This window comes from Acomys minous, assembly GCF_964271855.1.
Source record: "Acomys minous genome assembly, chromosome: 13".
Taxonomy (NCBI): domain Eukaryota; kingdom Metazoa; phylum Chordata; class Mammalia; order Rodentia; family Muridae; genus Acomys; species Acomys minous.
The window spans coordinates 111,683,298-111,698,365 of NC_140495.1; the positions used below are offsets into that span (position 1 = coordinate 111,683,298).

General features: G+C 54.9%; 3 protein-coding genes across 4 annotated transcripts; 2 read left to right on the forward strand and 1 right to left on the reverse strand.

The window, feature by feature from the left end:
- The first annotated feature begins 1,129 nt into the window (after positions 1–1,129).
- LOC311581553 (cytochrome c oxidase subunit 7A2, mitochondrial) lies at positions 1,130–1,612 on the forward strand. Its single transcript, XM_084753952.1, has one exon. The coding sequence runs from the start codon at positions 1,200–1,202 to the stop codon at positions 1,449–1,451; it is 252 nt and encodes an 83-aa protein (XP_084610078.1). The 5' UTR covers positions 1,130–1,199; the 3' UTR covers positions 1,452–1,612.
- A 2,661-nt stretch (positions 1,613–4,273) lies between these two features.
- POU5F1 (POU class 5 homeobox 1) lies at positions 4,274–10,001 on the forward strand. 2 transcript variants are annotated; one of them, XM_084753896.1, is made up of 5 exons: positions 4,274–4,746; positions 8,384–8,504; positions 8,714–8,844; positions 9,136–9,294; positions 9,515–10,001. In XM_084753896.1, the coding sequence occupies exons 1-5, from the start codon at positions 4,351–4,353 to the stop codon at positions 9,779–9,781; spliced, it is 1,074 nt and encodes a 357-aa protein (XP_084610022.1). In that variant the 5' UTR covers positions 4,274–4,350; the 3' UTR covers positions 9,782–10,001. The 2 variants fall into 2 exon arrangements, with proteins under 2 accessions (XP_084610022.1, XP_084610023.1); XM_084753897.1 differs by lacking the exon at positions 4,274–4,746 and adding an exon at positions 7,815–7,963.
- A 1,307-nt stretch (positions 10,002–11,308) lies between these two features.
- TCF19 (transcription factor 19) lies at positions 11,309–14,931 on the reverse strand. The gene is made up of 4 exons (XM_084753939.1): positions 14,787–14,931; positions 14,023–14,551; positions 12,757–13,306; positions 11,309–11,769 (listed from the first exon to the last, which is right to left on the reverse strand). Exons 2-4 carry the CDS (start codon positions 14,258–14,260, stop codon positions 11,763–11,765), a joined length of 795 nt encoding a protein of 264 aa, XP_084610065.1. The 5' UTR covers positions 14,261–14,551; positions 14,787–14,931; the 3' UTR covers positions 11,309–11,762.
- Positions 14,932–15,068: the final 137 nt, after the last annotated feature.

The window sequence follows — 15,068 nt, forward strand, 5'->3', positions numbered from 1 at the left end:
TATTGTGTGTCTGTGTGTGGGTGTGTACATACGACTGCAGATGCCCACAGAGGTCAGAGATTTGGGTCCCCTACAGCTAGAGTTGTATGCCCCCCAAAGTGGGTGCTGGGAACACAATTTTAAAAGGCTCCTCCAGAAGAACAGTATACACTCTTAAACGCTGAGCTGCTCCTCCAGCCACTGCCCTCGGACTTTTGATCTTACTGTGAGGATTTACAGGTGTGGAGTACCGTGTCTGGCTTCCCCTAACTTTTTGCCATGTTGGTGGGCCACCTTTGTTTGGCTGGGAAACTGTGGGGCTCATCTGCCCTTCTTGGTTCCTGGGACGAAGCTAGGCTTGATCCTAAAATACAGGTATTTGATTAAATTTAATGATTGGTAGCTCAAATTTAGGGGATTTAAAATATTAGGGTGACTTTTTTGTTGTTTTTGTTTTTCGAGACAGAGTTTCTCTTGTCTATCCTTGGCTGTCCTGGACTTGATTTGTAGACCAAGCTGGCCTGGAACTCACAGTGATCTGCCTGCCTCTGTCTCCCAAGTGCTGGGATTAAAAGTGTGAGCTACCACTCCCAACTCATATCCCAGCACTTGAAGGGAAGAGGCAGGCAGATCACTGAGTTCAAGGCCACCCTGGTCTACAAAGCCAGTCAGAGACCCTGTCTCAAAAAATCAAAAAAATTCTCATCAGTGTGAGGGTGTGAGATCCCTTGGAATCTGGAGTCATGGACAGTTGTAAGCTGCTATGTGGGTGCTGGGAACTGAACCCAGGTCTTTTGGAAGAGTAGACAGTGCTCTTAACGACTGAGCCATCTCTCTAGGCCCCTCATTGTGACTCTTAAATTGGTTATAGTGGCACAGGCCTGTAATCCTAGCATTCAGGAGAGAGAAGCAGGTGGCTCTCCGTGAGTTCAAGGCCAGCCTGCTCTACATAGTGAGTTCCAAGCCATCCCAGGCTACCAAGACAAGTGAGTCCTTGTCTCAAGCAAAAGACATGATTCTCTAGGACCCAGGGGGGTTAGAAGCCTTAGCCAGCCAGCTTTCCAGTTCCCAGGGACAACAGGCTGACAGGGGAGAGCCGGGCCAGGGAGCATCTCAGCTTCAGGCTAGCTTTGAGAAGGCTTGCTAGTTCCGTTTCCGGCCTGGCGTGTTGGCTTTTTGGCGTTTCCTAGTAGCGGTTGGTGGCCAACAACTGAGCCTAGATGCTGCGGAATCTGCTTGCCCTTCGACAGATTGCCCAGAGGACCATCAGCACCACGTCACGAAGGCAGTTTGAAAACAAGGTTCCGGAGAAACAGAAGTTGTTTCAGGAGGATAACGGGATCCCAGTACATCTGAAGGGCGGGGCGTCTGATGCCCTCCTCTATAGACTCACAATGGCTCTGACAGTCGGTGGAACGGTCTATGCCATCTATCAGTTAGCTATGGCTGCATTTCCCAAGAAGCAGAACTGACGTCATCATCCCAGCCTTGACATGGGTCAGTTCCATTCAGTGCACAGTGGGCCAGGCATCTAATGAGTAACTGAGCTCTTCTTTGGGGATCAATATTTATTAACATGTACATCTGCCACCAATAAAGCAGTCTTTACCATTAAAAAAAAAGAGAGAGAGAAGGCTTGCTGAGACTTCAAACACACTTACCTTGCTGTTAAAGATCCGCATTAGAACCCCAGGCATGCTTAGGGTCAACCTGGCTCGGACGGCCAGCCACTAGCCAGCCAGGGACTCAGAATGTGCCTCTTGCCCAGGCCACCGAGTCACCACGTAGAGCAACTACACATTAATGTACATAAAACAAGGTTGGTGTTGGATAGGGATGGGCCTCTGGGAAAACAGGGCAGTGGGAGAGCGCTCTGGGCCGGCTTGTGGGGGAGCCAGGTGTGGGGCATTCTAGCGTGCCCCTGCCCCTCCCCCTTAGGCAGGCTGAGTCTCAGGGCAGACAGCAGGCAAATGCATGACAAAGGACTGCTGGGTGGCTCTGTCCTCGGGGCAGAGAAGATGGGTGGGGAGGGGCCCATCTTGTGCTTCCCTTCCCTGCCTGTGGGGCAGTTCCCGGCTGCCATTTTTTTAATTTTTATTTTTCCGAGACAGGGTTTCTCTGCGTAGCCCTGGCTGTCCTGGACTCGCTTTGTAGACCAGGCTGGCCTCGAACTCACAGTGTGCGGCACCACTGCCCGGCCCCTGGCTGCCTCTTAAAGTTAGCTCTGGCTTCACTGCCTGTAGGTCTTAAAACTAACCTATGGGAAGCTCTACAATCGATGTGTAGAACTCGGGAGCTGGGCGCGAAGGGTGTGATGCAGGCTCCGGATGGGAGAGTACAGGTCGGAGCATTCAGTGATGGCTCCGTGGCAAAGGCCCCAGCCACCAAGCTAGGCCTATCTGGTGAAGGAGGGGACCTCCACACACGAGCTGTGGTACACACACACACACTCTTAGAATGCAGCTTTTAAAAGTCTCGCAGAGAACTGGGAGAGGCCGGTGCTCATCCTGTAATCCCAGCTATGCCAGCTTTTTTGTTTGTTTGTTTGTTTTTCAGAGATAGGGTCTCTCTGTGTAACCCTAGCCGTCCTGGACTCGCTTTTGTAGACCAGGCTGGCCTCGAACTCACAGAGATCAGCCTGCCTCTGCCTCCCGAGTGCTGGAGTTACAAGTGTGGGCCACACGGCCTGGTTTAGCTTTTTTTTTTTTTTGTCTATGCCAACTTTTGAGAGGTTGAGGCAGGAGAATTGTTCAAGGGCAGCTTGGTATTGAGAGTAAGGCTCCCTCTCACATAAATAAATGATGAAGATCAGGTGACTCCCCAAGACATAAAGAGCCATTGACCCTAGCAGGTGGTCAGGACCCAGGCTCAGAACTCTGGTCTGGCTGTCTACACTGTGGGGTGCTCGGGCCCAGAGCCTTTTGGGGGGCTGTGTGATCCTCCCTGGGGGCCTTCATTTAGGACAAGATGTCGGAGCAGACAGACAAACACCATCCCTTGCAGACAGGCGCAGCTAGGGCTATTCTCTTGCAAAACCGGCCAGCAACCAGGTCCTGGAGGAAGCTCAGACCAGAAAATCCCTCCAGGGAAGCTTAGGTGGGCCTCCAGCACCCCCTCCTCCTAATCCCATCTCCTCAGCATCTTTCCGCCAGCCGATCCCCCCCCCTCAAAGGTGTCCTCGACCTGGGGGCTGGGGGAGGGGTGGGTGAAGAGGCAGGACACCAGAGGAAGGTTAGCAGGGTACCTCGGTCTGAGGCGCAGTCTTTGAGGAAAGGTTGGGAGGAGAGCTTGCTGAAGAGCTGAGGGGAATCTTGTGTAGAAGGATTGGGGCTGGGGGGGGTTGGGGAGCAGGAAGTTGTCCCCAGGGGAGCCATTCAAGGGTCGAGCACTTGTTTAGGGTTAGAGCTGCCCCCTCTGGGGACCAGGATTGTCCAGCCAAGGCCATTGTCCTGCCCCCTCCCCCAACCCCTCCCAGGCTTCTTTGAACCTGAAGTCAGATTTTTTTTCCCCCTCTCTCTGTCCCTACACACTTCCCACCCTTTGGGTTTCTCCACCCAGGAACTAGGCCGGAGGCCTGGGATGGGGAGGTGGGGGGAGGGAGCAATGGGATGCCTAGGTCTTGACTTTGAAGGAACTGGGCCTGAAGCACAGGGCTTACGATGGGGGGAGGGGAACCCCTGAGGGGCTTGACATCTGCCTCTAGAGAACTTAAGTTGGAAATTTTATGCTCCAAGAACGCAGAGCTAATACTTCTCTGGTTATGCACCGTGTTGGGGCTCCGAGTCCCATGGTGAAGAACTCCTAAAGCCTGGGTGACTGGGACGGAGTGGCAGCCTTGTCCTGCCACCCAATACCTAGAACCTAGGATTCTCGATGGGTGTGGGAGCAGCTGGCTAGTGGCCCCAGAAATACTCTGCACTTGAACACTCAGTAAATGTCTTAGGCTCTGAGAGGGTAGAGGAGCTGCAGAGAAGGGACTGTGCTTTGTGGTGGGACAGAGGAGCCAAGCACCTGGCTCCTGAGGAATGTGGAGGTGTGTAAGGCATCGTGGTAGGCTCTGAGGTGTTCGGGGGGGCCGGGGTAGAGGTGAGAAGACATTGCGGGGGTTGAAAAATGAAGGCCCCCTGGGGCGCTGTCCTAAGGGTTGCCGGGTTAGGATGTTTCTCCTACCTTCCGTTTGCAGACCCAGGCAAAAACATCTTTCGCCTCAGTTTCTCCCACCCCCATGGCCTACTCTTCCATCCGTCCAGGGGGCGGGGCCAGAGGTCAAGGCTAGAGGGTGGGACTGGGGAGGGAGGGAGAGAGGTGAAGCAGTCCGTAGGCCAGCCCTCCTTCCGTCAGGGCCCCGGCTTGGGGTGCCCGCCTAACCCCATGGCCGGACACCTGGCTTCAGACTTCGCCTTCTCACCCCCACCAGGTGGGGGTGATGGATCGGGAGGGCCGGAGCCGGGCTGGGTGGACCCTCGAACCTGGCTAAGCTTCCAGGGGCCTCCAGGTGGGCCCGGAATCGGGCCAGGTGTTGGACCAGGCCCAGAGGTGTTGGGGATCACCCCATGCCCCCCGCCTTATGAGTTCTATGGGGGGATGGCGTACTGTGGCCCTCAGGTTGGACTGGGCCTAGTGCCTCAAGTTGGCGTGGAGACTTTGCAGCCTGAGGGCCAGGCTGGAGCAGGAGGGGAGAGCAATGCAGAGGGGGCCTCCCCTGCGCCCAGTGCCGTCCGCCCCAGTGCCGTGAAGCTGGAGAAGGTGGAACCAAGCCCGGAGGAGGTAAGTGAGGTGGGCCTGGGACCACCGAGGGGACATGGCGGGGCTGGCAGAGTGGAGGGGATTGGGAGCCTGTAGGAGAAGGTTTGAACTAGAAGCCAGAATTGCACATTCTGGCCTGGTCTTTGGGGTTGCAGGTCACTTTCTAGGCCTGGCTTGTGTCCGGGCACTTAGTTGTTCTTACCGTCACTGTCTGCACCGGTGTTTGGTAGGATTCATTCAGCTTTTTCTTCCACCATATTAGCCCTTTGGGCGCTTGGATCCTTGTCAGACCCGGGATCTCTGCCTTAGCATGGCTGGAGGGTAAAAAACCGCTGCTTATCCTCGAGTTATTGTTAGTGAAACGCTTGGGTGTGACCGGCTGCTGATAGCAGCTCCTGTTTGGGCAGCGTGTGCTGGAGTGGAGCTCAACCTCCAGTCAAGTTTACGGCCTGTCTGCCCTCTACTTCTGCCTTCTGGCCCGTGAGTCACCTTCACACCGAGTGAACATCCTGGCGACCCCTGCCTGGTAGAGTGCTGGAGGTGAAGGCCTGATCGATTTCAGCCTTCCTTAGGTTGTAAACAAGCAACTGACAAGCTTGGGTAGGCGCTTGTTATCTCCCAGGCCATCTCTAGATGGTTCTATGAATGCTCAGGCTTTGCTGAGCGTCTGTGGCTTCCAGTCAGCCCTCGGAGGCAAGTGCAAGCAATTAGCCATCAAGAGGAGGTGATGAGTGGAGACAGATGCCAGCCGCAGCCCCTGACCGGCGCTTAGCCATCGGGTGTATTGGGAGTCCCCTCCCTAAGAGCCTGTTCATGTGTTACCTCACGTCCTTGTGGCCCCCAGGAGCCAGCCCCCTAGGAGGGCATTAGTAGTTTAGCTCACGTCTTAAACGGCCTTAGTGAAACAAGGGATTTGAACGATAGTTTGGCTTATCCCCAAAATAGGATTGGTGAGGGCACTTAGAAGTTTTGGTATTTGGGGGGGGCAGTTGGAGATGGGTGTCTGTTGGAAGCTGATCGAGTCCTTCCCCGTTGAAACACCTTCCAGAAGGATTTTTAAACTTTATTGAGGCGTGCCTAGCTGGCTGCTGCTCCTGTTCCCTGGGTCGGCCGGCCTTACCGCAGCGCCTCAGAGAGAGCTCAGTCCTGGACCTCTCTCTGCTCTGCCAACCTTTCCAGGCTTCTCTTCCACCCTCAAGGCTCACGTGCATCCCCAGAAATACCACCTCCTTTTCTGTTAGAGATAGATTGAAATGCCGCCAGCCATTTTGTTCCGGTCACCGCTCCTTAGAACACACATTCCACCGGCCAACCATTATGCCCTCCCCACCTGGTCCCAGCCACCAGGGGCTACGGATGTAACACCCTTGCTTCCCCAGGCCGTTCTGTTGCTGTTCCATCAACTGGAATTGCTGTTTTAATTTTGTTTAAAAAAAAAAAAATGTGTGCCTGCCTGTCACTGTGCACCTGAGGGCGATCCTCCATCTCAAACTCAATTTATCCGGCTAACACCAAATCTATGTTTTTTTGCTTTGTATTGACTTTAGTTTTTGTTTGTTTTGTTTGCTTTTGGTTTTTTGTTTGTGTTGCTTTGAGACAGGGTTTCTCTGTAGCCCTGACTGTCTTCCAACTCACAGTGATCCACCTGCCTCTGCTTCCCTCATGCTGGGATTAAAGGAGTGTGCCACCCCACCGCCCGGCTTTATTTATTTATTTATTTATTTTTAATGTGCACTGGTGTTTAACCTGTGTGTAGGTCTGTGTGAGAGTGTCAGAGCTCTTGAAGTTAGAGTTGTGTGTGCTGCTGTGTAGATGCTGGGAATTGAACCCTGGCCCCTTAGGAAGAGCAGTGTAGATGGTGGGAATTGAGCCCTGGTCCCTTAGGAAGAGCAGTGTAGATGGTGAGAATTGAACCCTGGCCCCTTAGGAAGAGCAGTGTAGATGCTGGGAATTGAGCCCTGGTCCCTTAGGAAGAGCAGTGTAGATGCTGGGAATTGAGCCCTGGTCCCTTAGGAAGAGCAGTGTAGATGCTGAGAATTGAGCCCTGGCCCCTTAGGAAGAGCAGTGTAGATGCTGGGAATTGAACCCTGGTCCCTTAGGAAGAGCAGTGTAGATGCTGAGAATTGAGCCCTGGCCCCTTAGGAAGAGCAGTGTAGATGCTGGGAATTGAGCCCTGGTCCCTTAGGAAGAGCAGTGTAGATGCTGGGAATTGAGCCCTGGCCCCTTAGGAAGAGCAGTGTAGATGCTGGGAATTGAACCCTGGCCCCTTAGGAAGAGCAGTCAGTGGTCTTAACCACCGAGCCACCTCTGCAGCCCCAGATCTGCGTTTTAAAGTGAGCCAGATGGCTCTTGTTTGGTAGACCCACAGGCCTCTCCCCTGCGGTCTTGGCTTTCTCCATAGCACTCCAGTGAGACGGGGTTTTTCCTCACACATTGGCATGTCAGCTCATGGGACCAGGGCACTTGTCTGCTTTGTAGTTTCTAGGTTTTTATTTGGAGCCAACAGAGATGAGTCCCATTGCCCCAGGGCTTGAGAGACTGAGGTGCGGGGCAGGTAGTCCCAGTGTGAACAGCACTTGTGGTGGGACTCTCAGAGCAAGCTGGTTAACCCGGTACTCTTTTCTTTCTTTCTTTCTTTCTTTCTTTCTTTCTTTCTTTCTTATTTTTTTCGAGACAGGGTTTCTCTGTGTAGCCTTGGCTGTCCTGGACTCACTTTGTTTTGTTTTTTGTTTTTTGTTTTTCAAGACAGGGTTTCTCTGTTTAGCCTTGACTGTCCTGGACTCACTTTGTAGACCAGGCTGGCCTCGAACTCACAGCGATCCGCCTGCCTCTGCCTCCCAAGTGCTGGGATTAAAGGCGTGAGCCACCACGCCCGGCTCTTTTATTTCTCTAGCTTCTCTGTTTGAGCCAGGAACTATCTTTGTGTTCCTCCTGCTGCTTGTGTTTTGTTTTTCGAGACAGGATCTCTCTGTGTAGCCTTAGCTGTCCTGAACTCTGTAGACCAGGCTGGCCTCAACTTTAGAGAGATCCACCTGCCTCTGCCTCCCGAGTGCTGGGATTAAAGGCGTGTGCCACCACCACACCCAGCTGCCTTTGTCTCTTGAGTGCAGGGATTACATGTTTGTTCTACCCTGCCTGGTTATCTCTTAACTTCCTCAAACCTGAGGTAACATTGTGTCAATGAGGCTTTTTAGAAATAGTCAGTTAGCAGCTGAGAACTTGCTGGGATCCTGGACAGGTGTGCAAATGCATGGAACTCTGGGTAGTGTGTGCCGGTGACTTTCTGGGGAGAGAGCCGTCCCTGTCTCTCCCTGTCTCCCAGCAGACAGTTTTTAGTGGGCTGCCCGGGAGGCTGAGAGCCTTGCACAGACGGCCCTGGGGTCTCAATGGCGGAGGCTGAACGCGCCCCCCCCCCCCCATGACTCTCAAGTCCTTCCTTGCATTTTTGGGGGGTGTTTTTGTTGTTGTTGTTTTTGTTTGTTTGTTTGGATTTTTGAGACAGGGTTTCTCTGTGTAGCCTTGGCTGTCCTAGACTCGCTTTGTAGACCAGGGTGGCCTCGAACTCACAGCGATCCGTCTGCCTCCGCCTCCTGAGTGCTGGGATTAAAGGCGTGCGCCACCACGCCCGGCCCTCAAGTCCTTCCTTTTCTCTCCTCAGTCCCAGGACGTGAAAGCCTTGCAGAAGGAGCTGGAGCAGTTTGCCAAGCTGCTGAAGCAGAAGAGAATCACCTTGGGGTACACCCAGGCCGACGTGGGGCTCACCCTGGGCTTTCTCTTTGGTGGGTCTCCTCAGCATGCTTTTACCCTGGGCGGGGGTGTGTGTGGGGGCTGGCACAGCTCTGCGTGCAGGTGCACAGGGAGGGGGAGGGGGAGAGCATTGGAAGCTTGCAGGCTCGAACTGCAGCAGGTCTGGCGGGGGGGGGGGGCGGGTAGGGGGGTTGCCCACCCGCCGGCATCACTTTCCCTCTTTGACTGGCTTTTCCTTCAGGAAAAGTGTTCAGCCAGACCACCATCTGCCGCTTTGAAGCTCTGCAGCTCAGCTTCAAGAACATGTGTAAGCTGCGGCCCCTGCTGGAGAAGTGGGTGGAGGAAGCCGACAACAACGAGAACCTTCAGGAGGTGAGGGGCCCCCAGATGTGGGGGGCAGTACCGGCCAGGTACTGTCCTGTCTGCTGCTTCCATTCCTGGTTTGACATCTCCCCCTCCAGCCAGAGCCAACAGTTAAACGTTGTCTTAGTTGTTTCTTCTGGTACTGACAATTGGAACCCAAGCTGCTGATCAGGTTCTCCCGAGTCGCCCTCGGCAGGCTAGCCTGCTGATTGGCTCTTAGCCCCCTCCGTGTGGAGGGAGCTATTGCCTCGTCAAATCCTAAGCCCGCCCTTGTCAACCCCTCTTCCCCCCGGGCCCCAGATATGCAAAGCGGAGACCCTGGTGCAGGCCCGCAAGAGAAAGCGGACGAGCATTGAGAACCGCGTGAGGGGGAACCTGGAGAATATGTTCCTGCAGTGCCCAAAGCCCACCCTGCAGCAGATCAGCGCCATCGCCAAGCAGCTTGGGCTGGAGAAGGATGTGAGTGCCAGGATCCCGCCCCGTGGTGTCCGCCTCCCCGTCGTTGCGTCCCCGTCCTGCCCCGTGGCGCCCATGTCCAACGCCCCCTCTGCCCCCTGTGGTGCCCTCCTCCTCATTCCGCCCCGTGGTGCCCTCCTCCCCATCATCAGTCCTCCCTACCTTTGGCTCCAGCATCCCTGAGCTTGTGATCTGATGTCAGTCTCTGTGCCCTCCGTCCTAGGTGGTCCGAGTGTGGTTCTGTAACCGGCGCCAGAAGGGCAAACGATCAAACATTGACTATTCCCAACGAGAAGAGTATGAGGCCGCGGGGTCCCCTTTCCCGGGAGGGCCCGTATCCTTTCCTCTGCCCCCGGGGCCCCATTTTGGTGCCCCAGGCTATGGGAGCCCCCATTTCACCACGGTGTACTCTTCAGTCCCTTTTCCTGAGGGTGAAGCCTTTCCCTCTGTTCCTGTCACTGCTCTAGGCTCTCCCATGCATTCAAACTGAGGCGCCGTCCCTGTCTGGGGATGCGGTGAGCCTAGGCAAGGGGAAGGAGGCAGGCAAAGAGAAACCTGGCAACCACCACAGCTTTGGGATTAAGTTCATTTCCTGAGGAGGGATTGAAAGCACAAAAAGGGGTGGGGGGAGGATAAAGTTCCATGATGCCGTTGTGATGGTGAGTCACCCATCATTTTGTTCTTAAATAAAAATAAACTTAAATTTATTTCATTATTATTTTTATTTCTATGTGCACTGGTGCTTTGCCTGTATGCAGGTTTGTGTGAAGGTTTGAAATCCCTGGAACTGGAGTTACAGACAGTTGTGAGCTGCCATGTGTGTTGCTGGGAACTGAACCCAAGTTCTTTGGGAGAGCAGTCCCTTGGAGAAAATCTGGGCGTCGTGGTGAATACATTTAACCCCAGCACTTGGGAGGCAGAGATCCACCTGCCTCTGCCTCCTGAGTGCTGGGATCAAAGGTGAAAAAAATCCAAATCTTTAGGGGAATTGTATTCTTTCTGGTTATTCAAGATGAGTTCCCCATGTAGTGTTGGCTGACTTGGAACTTGTGCAACAAGCTCGTGTCTGGCCTCAGATCCCACCTGCGGCTGCCTCCTCAGTACTCAGAGGTGTACAGGACCACGCCAGCCTAAGTTGTTACGCCCTTATTCCATCTAGTAGGCTCTTTTTCTCTGTAATGACAGTAAAGGTCAGAAGAGGTCATATAGGATCCCCTGAAACTGCAGTTACAGGATGTTGTGAGTGGCCAAGTGTGTTCTGGAAGCCAAACCTGGCCCTCTGGAACATCAGTTACTGCTTTTGTGAGTGGGGTGTTTGCTGAAGACATTTCTATGTGGGAGGCTGGAGAGGTTAAGGGCACTGTATTTTTGGCTATCCTGGAACTCTGTAGACCAGGCTGGCCTTGAACTCAGATCCAGCCAGCCTCGGCCTCCCAAGTGCTGGGGTTAAATGGGCCGCCACTGCTCTTAACTGCTAATTGCTAAGCTATGTCTCCCACCTAAAAGCCAAGTCTTGGAGCACTTCTGTTGCCTGTTGGCCCTACCAGAACTCCACCCTTTGTGAGTTTGTTTTTCTGAGGCAGTGTCTCATATAGATCAAACTGGCCTGGAACATCATGTCTGTAAACTTAAGCGAGTGCCACAGTGTGAGGTTCTCCCAGTGTGGGTCAACTATAGGCCATCAGGCAGCAAGCACCTTTACTTGGGGCGTCGCGCCTCACCCTGCACTGTCCTTAACACCACAGGTCCCTGTGCTGTGGAGAACTCAGCCTCTGGACCTTACCAAGTCTAGTCTTCCCATCATTTGAAAAGCAGGCTTAGGCTAAGTGAGGTGGTGTACGTCTTCAATCCCAGCACTCGGGAGGCAGAGGCAGGTATGGATCGCTGTGAGTTCAAGGCCAGCCTGGGCTACAAAGTGAGTCCAGGACAGCGAAGGCTACACAGAGAAACCCTGTCTCAAAAAACCAAACCAAACAAAACAAAAAAACAAACAAACAAAAACCAACACAGGCTGAGATTCAATAATAAATGCCCCCACATAATGAAGCAGTTTATTTGGAAACAAAGGCAAAGCTCTGAAAAGCCAGTCACACATTCAGCCGGTAACAGTCGTCACCACAGTGTAAAGAAGTTTGGGGCTGAGTTCCAGGTCTCCAGGCTGCCTAGCAGATGCTATCCAAGAACACTGATGAGGCTGGGTAAGTGCAGCTCGTTGACAGGGCACTTGCATGCTGGCTTCAGCAAGCTAAAAAGACATTTAGCAGCCTCTCCTGTTTCTTCTAGGGATGGGCTCTGTGATGGGCACTTTTAACTGCAACTGTGGATGTGCCTTACTCCTTGTTCCTGGCTGTCCAGCTCATGGGTAACTTGGAGGCAGCAACATCTTTGGCAGGAAGCTATCCGTTCTTCACCTCAGCCATGAGGGTTCCCCAGTCCTGCGTCAGTCTACAGCAATGGAGCTTTGCCTGTGGTCAGTCCCTTTGGAGAAAGACATTTCTCAGGATCCACTTTTTTATTTTGGGAATGGGTGTTTTGTCCGTATGTACACGCACGCACACACACACACACACACACACACACACACACACACACACACACACTCTCTGGTCACAGAAGGGGTTGTTGGATGGTCTCTGACCATGAACTGGAGGAGTCACGTGTGTCTCTGGATACCAACGCGGCATCAGCCAATGCAACGTCCTGAGAAACCCACTGAGATAACTCGCCTCTGGGTAACGGATACACCTAGCTAGACCGGTGACACCCGTAGTCCCAGTAGGAGGATTGTGTCCCAGTGTGTCCCCTCAGCTTCCATTTGGAATGCCCTATCCTGACCATTATATTTACCTGAGGAATATGAAGCTAGCCTGGGCTACAGTGAGCCCTTGCATTAAAAAAACAAACAAAACAAAACAAAAAACAAGATGATGCTCGGAGGGAGCTGGGAGGAGTCCCAGCACCTACTACGGAGTGGCTAGCAGCCAGAATCTCTCCAGCTCCAGAGGAGAGTTCCAACGCCCTCTCCTGGCGTCTGAGGGTACTGCATGCACATAGTGCAGGCAAAACATCCATGCACATAAAATTGTAAAGACCAAGCAACCTAAGTTGAGCTGCTTTACCCTAGCTTTGTCTCAGCACCAGGCAGGCTGGTCTCATACTTGGTGAACCCTGTGTGTGTGTGTACCTCAATTTACCAAGTGGTGGGATTAACAGGGTCTTATGCATACAGGTGCACGCTGGGCAAAGGTCCCCCAGTGAGACACTCCCGCAGCCCCCAGGCTGTCTTTTAGCGGTTCTAACCTTTACTCCCCCAGCCACAGACGGAACTAGCTTATCTCATGCTGTGTGCTGACTGTGCGCCGCCGCCTCATCCCTGCCTGCCAGGACTTCGCAGTCTGAGGCTGTAAAGGGGTGGTCTGGGCTGTGAGGTGCTAACAGAAGGTTAACACTGGGCACCCCACTTACCCACTGGACATCAGGGCTGCTTTCTCCACACGGAGCTTCTTCCTGGGCTCCGTAAGGAGGGACAGGGGGCCCAGGGAAGCCTCGCTCTCATCGTCTGGTTCCGACAACACTCTGTGAGCCGACTTCCTCCGGTTTCTGGCGGGTGGAGCAGGCGAAGCTCCCACTTCCCCAGGCTGGGTGGGAGCAGCCAGGCTCTGTGGTCGGCCACCGCCTCTGGAGAAGGTGAGGGGCTGGGGCCGCAGCTTGCTGAGGCTGCCGATGGAGTTGAGAATCAGCGTGGCCTTGGGGGCGGAGGAGAGGGCACTGAGTGGCCGCTGGGGTGCCCCTTGCGGGGGCAGCATAGGCTGGAAGCCGGCCCCAGCTTCTCCCTTAGACCGAGGGATGGTAATGGCAGCAAAGTCCTGAGGTTTGACCCGGACTTGTTGGAACATGAAGTAGAATTCCGAGGAGCTGGTTCCTGCTTGCCCTTCGGGGCCAAAGGTCAGAAGGTCACCGTCGCTCAACTCCAGCCTGTGGCCTCTTGGGAGCCGGACGTTATTGACCAGAGTCCCTGTGGACGGCGAGGCACAAGACAAATGACAGGAACAGGCACAGAGGTGTGCAGTCAGAAGAACCCTGATGTGGCCATTAGGTTTTTAGTGAAAAGGCAGCAGTGGCGGCATTAAACTGGAACCACCCCCCCTCCTGCCCACCCTCCGCACCCCTCACCCCAGGGCGCATACAAGCCTTGTCAGCTGGAAATGAGTTTATGTTTCTCGCCCACAGACGGGGAGCTCCTGCTTCAGCAGGTATATACCGCTACACAACTTCATTTCTTCCATCTTTTCGAGACAGAGGCTCAGAACTCATGCTCCGATCACCGGGTACACCACCCACTTGCCTCCTGCTGCCGTTCTTAACCCTTCTGCCTCATTTTCCCTGACATTGGACTGAAGTGTGAACTCCCGCCTTCTGAGGCTGCCTTGAGCTGGGACGGAGTGCCTAGCCCACTACAAACACTCGTAACTGCCTTAACGGGAACAAGACGCTTCTTCAGCAAACCTGGAAACTGAGTCAAGTCTGAGCTTAGGACTGGATCGTCCCTCTTTAGTGATGACAGACACCCAGCGCCTCCCTCCTGGGTCCCCGTGTGAGCTAAACCAGGCTAACAGGTTAGCCCTGTGAGGAGCTGACAGCGCTCAGTTCTGATGGGCAGACAAGACCGGATCTGCTTCCCGGAGCCTGACAGGGACTACTGAGTGGGGAGACCCATAGCGGGGTGCCTACCTTGGCTGCTATGGTCCTCCAGGCTGACCCGCCAGTCGTCCCCCTGGAGCTCAGCATGCAGCTCTGCATGGACCCCAGAGATGAGGCCGGGCTCCTGCTGGGGCCGCAGGGCCACGTCGCACAGGTCAGCCCTGCAGCCTAGCCGGTAGGTGCAGCCAGACCTGGACGGGGGGTGGAAGGTGTAGAGGTCCCCGCCCCTGCCGCCCCCTATGCGCAGCAGTTGGAAGCAGGGCAGCATGAGGGTGCCCCCCTCGGCGGCGCCGCTTGCCCGACTTCAGCAGCTCATCACCTCTCCTACTCCCGGGCTGTGCACCGCGGGCGTGCGCGTCGGTTCAGCCCCATCGGATGACAACCGCCTGTGCTGCTAGCGCCAAAGCGAGAAGTGCAGATTCAGAGCGCTTAAGAGGCGGTGGCCGTCAAGATGAGACTGTTTCAGAGAGCCAACCCCAGTTAAGTCCCGACGCGATGCACAACCAGGAAGGCGTCCTGCGGATCCCCTGGCCCTGAATGTCCGGGAGCCCTTGGCAATCTGTGCAAGGCAAAGACGCTTTTAACAGCAGCTAGGGACACGCCGGACGAGCGACGCGAAGCTGTACCCCTCAGGGGCGACCCTGGGGCCAGGACTTCCTAATCCAAGTGGGGCACCCCGACCATCCTCTCCCGACATCGGGCCAGTTCCCCCGGGGGAGAAGTGAATCCGCTGTCACCACAAAAAGGCGGCGGCGCAGGCGGGTCCCTAGTTCCGTTAACAAAGTGGAGCTCACCCTCTCCTTCCTCGCTTGCGGGGTAAACTGAGGAAGGGGGGCTCCGCGTCCCGCGCTCCGGCCGAGGTTTGACAGCCAGCTAGACGCCCGGAGGGCGCGGCCTGGGCGCGCGCGCGCCGCGCAGACCCCGCCTCCCCAATTCCCGGGTCCGCCTTGGCGCCTGCGAGCCCGAACCCCGCCCCCCAGAGGGCTGTGATTGGCCATCCGGCTCGCACCCCTCCGTTCTATTGGACGATGCTCAGGGAGGAGCCGCCCATCTCCCGTCCCCCGCCACTTCCGATT